This window comes from Adiantum capillus-veneris, chromosome 10 (genome assembly GCF_014529385.1).
Source record: "Adiantum capillus-veneris isolate H3 chromosome 10, ASM1452938v2, whole genome shotgun sequence".
Taxonomy (NCBI): Eukaryota; Viridiplantae; Streptophyta; class Polypodiopsida; order Polypodiales; family Pteridaceae; genus Adiantum; species Adiantum capillus-veneris.
This window is the reverse complement of record NC_140940.1, coordinates 131,982,396-131,987,022: the sequence shown is the minus strand read 5'-3', so window position 1 is coordinate 131,987,022 and position 4,627 is coordinate 131,982,396. Positions and strand designations below refer to the sequence as shown.

General features: G+C 41.6%; 1 protein-coding gene across 1 annotated transcript; it reads left to right on the top strand.

Annotated features, from left to right (window-relative positions):
• The first annotated feature begins 1,405 nt into the window (after positions 1-1,405).
• LOC147449669 (uncharacterized) lies at positions 1,406-1,987 on the top strand. Its single transcript, XM_086521614.1, has one exon. The coding sequence runs from the start codon at positions 1,406-1,408 to the stop codon at positions 1,985-1,987; it is 582 nt and encodes a 193-aa protein (XP_086377740.1).
• Positions 1,988-4,627: the final 2,640 nt, after the last annotated feature.

Below are 4,627 nucleotides of genomic sequence, written 5' to 3'. Positions count from 1 at the left end.
CACCACAACACGCACCACCCGTGCAAATTGTACAGCCACTGGTCCAACCACACCCACCACAACAACAACATCTCATTCCACCCGTACCTCCGCCACTATCCAGCAACCAGGCAGTGAGTGTTATCAGCCTTGAAGGTAAGGGAAGGGAAAAAGTGAAGAAACACATTAAAGGAGTGGCAAAAGGTTAGACCAAGGCTGAAGGGGTAGATGCCATGGAAGTAAAGCGCGCTAGGCATGGTGAATCTTCCCAAAAGGAAGAAAAGATGAAAACTAAAGGGGAATCTAGCAAAAATTCTTCCAAATTACGATGTAAAATTGACATTGTAGATTTATCTTTGGGTGAATGTTCTAACCGTATAATTTGGCTTAAGATGTCTCTATGGAGGGCCCAAAGATAACTTGGCCTCAGTTACTTCACCTTGCACCCAGGGTGAGGAGACAATGGACAAAGATGGTTAGCACAAGACAATCGAAGCCAAAGATAGTTGGGTCTATCTCTGGGAGGAATCTAGGGAATATATTACTGGTGGTGGATGCTCACATCAAAGGGCAACACATCTCCAATATCTACATAGATGGTGGCGCACAAATATGCATCATGAGTGAAAAAATGATGCACTTTTGGGCTTAGAATTGAGTAGATCAACACCATGCCGAGCTAAAATGGAAAATAATGTAAAGTTCAATGTGTTGGCATTGTGAATGGAGTTAGGGGAAATTAAGTTAATATTGAAGTGGATGTGGACATCTTTGTCATGCCACATAAAGGGGAGGACTATCCTATCATCCTAGGGAGGCCTTGGTTTATGGATATGAAGGCTAAACAGGATTGGGACATCTGGATAATCTAGATGAAGGGTGCCAAAGGAAAGACAATACTTTATGACATGAAGATAGGACGACAATGTGACATGGATCCCAAAACCTCTGAAGATGAGTTTTCTAGTGACTCTTCAACCACTTCAGAGGAGGAGTCAACAGTGAATTAAGAAAGCAACAATAGCATTGAGGTGATGGGGTCACCCTCAAGGACCCTAAGAAGATGTAGAAACCTGATGCATCATCATCAAACCAAGGGGATCCACCAAGTATACAACCCCTGGTAGAAGCAAGTAAGCTCCATCAAATGCTCTCTAGAGAGTTGTGTGGGAAGGACCTGAAGATTATATTTTGATGCTAGGTGTTACCATTGATGAATATGATAAAATCACTTCCATCACAGTAGTTCAGCATCATATTCATCTCAAGGACGGAAGTAAACCTATAGTGCAAAAGCTCAGGTGGCTAGGAATAATTCAACAAGAGGCCTTGCTCAAGGAGGTAAGGAAACTGCTAGAAGAAGGTTTCATCTATCTTGTTGAAGACTCATAGTCCGTTTCTTCAGTGGTAGTCACACCAAAGAAGAATGGTAAGTGAAAGGTTTAAGCAGGAGACTGAGTGGGAAACAAATCTAGAGAATTATCAATGGACGTATAGAACGTCCTATAAAGTAGTGACAAATTTCACTCCATTCAAGCTAGTCAATGGTAAGGAGGCTGTATTGCCGATGCATGCACAGTTAGGTGATTTGAAGGGTATGTGGCATGTCATTGCCACTCAACAAGGAGAACCACATGATCGGATAGCCAGTTTGGAGGCTTTGCAAATGAACAGAGATGAAGGAATAGATTACTATGTGAAGCAGAGAGAGAAGCAGATTGCCAAGTTCAATCAAAAACTGCCAGACAAGAGGATAGAGGAAGGAGACTTGGTCATGAAGTATGAAAGCTACCTAGATTTCACATTCCAAAATAAGTTCAAGAAGAAGTTGACAAGTCCGTATAAAGTGCAGAAGGCCTTTCTGAATGGGACCTATCAGCTCGTAAGAGTAAATGGAAAGCTTCTTAGGAATAGGGGGAACAGTGTGCGGCTCAAGTTGTATTTTGAGAGGGATCTAGTGCCCGAGGTGCATCAGCTTGTAGCCAAGGGGGGTGGGCATCCCACCTAAAGTATGCGGTGTGCGAGAGGAAAAAGATGAAGCTTTGTACATAGCATGTACATAGGGTTGCAGTTTTTGCAAGTGCTTTCAGTTGTCAGTTTGGTATGCCAGTTTTGCTTACAGAGTTATGCCTTCTGGTCTCACTAATGCTCCAGCCACTTTTCAATGCTATGTGACATCTGAAGGTCCAAAATCCCCCGCGATACACATAGCCCAATTTACACTTTGCAATCATCATGGAAATGGGGCTAGCCGAGCAACTAGTGATCTGATGCAATCTTGATAAGTATACCTAGGAGAACATGGTAGAAGCCAACCTCACAAGTAGCGATTGCAACAAGACATACATGAATGCGGTTCAAGTGTTGAACTAATTGCTTATTAAGCTCTAGGAATGATCGACCAGCTGTAGTCTACAAAATTGAAACTCAACTTGCTACATAAAGCCAAACACCCTATCAGAGTGGTAGGGGGATCTTCCTTGACTTCAACCAAAAAAAGAACAAGAGACCAGAGTTCCAAAGCAAAGGTGACATATAGTGAAGCCACAAAATCAGATATTGTGCTCAGTGGCAAAATCAAGCCAAAGAACAGAGACACATCGTTTGAATTCCAACCGAATGCAGAGAAATAGGAAGACAAAGATATCACCGTTCCTCTAGTGAGAGTAAAGAATAGACCAACAGATAAAATACCATTATGCAAATGCAAAGATCTATGAAGGAAGTTGAACAATTGCAAGAGGAACGATGCCAGAAGTTGGAAGAAGAAAATAAGGAAGTGGATGAAGAGGGTTCAGAAGTGGACATGAAAATGAAGAAGATCTTAACAAGAATCTATAGCAAAGAAAAGTTGAGAGGTTAGAAAAGATCAAGAAATATAAAAGGAGGAAGGCAAGTGAAGAAGTAGATCTTGCCAGCACCATGTGACAGCACATCCACAATGTTCTCAAATGTAAGGTTGAGTAGTGCGCATAAGAGGATTCTAAGAAACTAAAGATAGATGATCCAGAGTCTCCAACAAACTTTCCAAAGAGGCGAGATCCAACACCAGAGTAGCATCAAAGGGACAAGACGACAAAAGACACACATGATACATGTACTGAGCGGCGGTTCTCTCCCAAAACGACAACATTGCTACTTGCTGAAGAAAAGTAAAACTTTGAAAAGAAGGATACAAATCAAGAGCAGGCCCCTCTTGAGCAAAAAGATCTTGTGAGAGATTATGAGAATCAAGCAAACAAAAAGGCTGAAAAGATGGGTCGCAACCTACCAGAAGAGAAAGACCAAGGCAGGAATCCAGATGATCAGGGAAAGAGGGAGATTACTCTTGAGCATCAAGACAAACAGAAAGCTAAAAAAGTTGATCAGTCTCAACCCAAGAAAGACGATCAAGGAAAATCCAAAGAGCAATAAAAAAAAGAAAGAACCGGAGGTTGGGAATTTGCAACAAAAAAACACTCAAGAACGAGACCCAATATCACGGCACTCTAGAGCGGTAATCGAAGATGGTGACCGGCTCATTAGAAAATTGAATTTGGAGCAACATCTAGAGGCCATAAAGTTGCAATTTTGTTGTCAAAGAGCAATATCCAGCCTATGGGGGTTGGATGTCCGAGATGTTGAAGCAAAGCTCAAGCAATGAAAGAAGAAAACAAAAGTCTACAACAATAGATTGAGAGTTTAAAAGAAATCCAAAGCAAGCTGGAAAAAGAGCTGAATGAAGAAAGGAAAGAAGTTGCCTGCTATTACAAAATGCTTCAAGAACATATTAAGGCTAATAGTCAAATGCAAATGAAAAGGCAAGAACTGAAGGAACAAGTGGAGAAGAAGCAGCACAGGAATGCAAAGCTAAGTGACTTGTACGATGTTGTAAAGCACACTCTCTCTAAGCTCCTGGCCATGCAAGAAGATACACCGATTCCAACTTCTACCTTGTAAGCATCGGTTGCAATCCTTGAAGAACTGAATGCAATGAAAGTTGAGCTAGCCCAAGCCAAGTATGATATATAGATTATGATGGCTGGGCATATGTCCATTCAATCTCGGAAGGATCAGGAGATACAGCATTTGAAAGAACAACTAGAAAAGAGGATCTAGCTGCCCAGGCTGAGAAGAATGCTCTAGAGCTACAACAAAAAGATTTGGCAATCAGTGCCCTATAAGCCAAAGACATTGTTCCTGTCCAGTAGACACCAGCAACAAACATAGTGACCATAGGAGTAGACCTACCCCGAGTAGATCTATCAAGTACATCTTTATGATTTTGAGAGCACAGAGGAGCTTCTTCATGCAAGAGACATTATCAAAATGTGGATAGCAGAGATTCTTGATCCCTCCCATGAAGAATATATGAAATATGAGTTGAAGGTATTGGAATTTGTTGCCTTGCTAATGATTAAGCCTAATGAAGTGGTGCGGAATTTAAGCCACAAAATGATTCCTTTACATCTCATGAAGCAAGAATCACTTCTCTGGAAAATGAAGCTCCTACCAGACTTGGAACCAAACAAGAAAGGGGATTACAAATATGCACGTATGACAACAAATCAGGTGTTGACCATCCGGGGAAACCAACTCCTATGTTGTAAGAAGTGGTTCAAAAATCATCCACAGGATGAGACGGGGACGAGACAATGTACAAAAATGC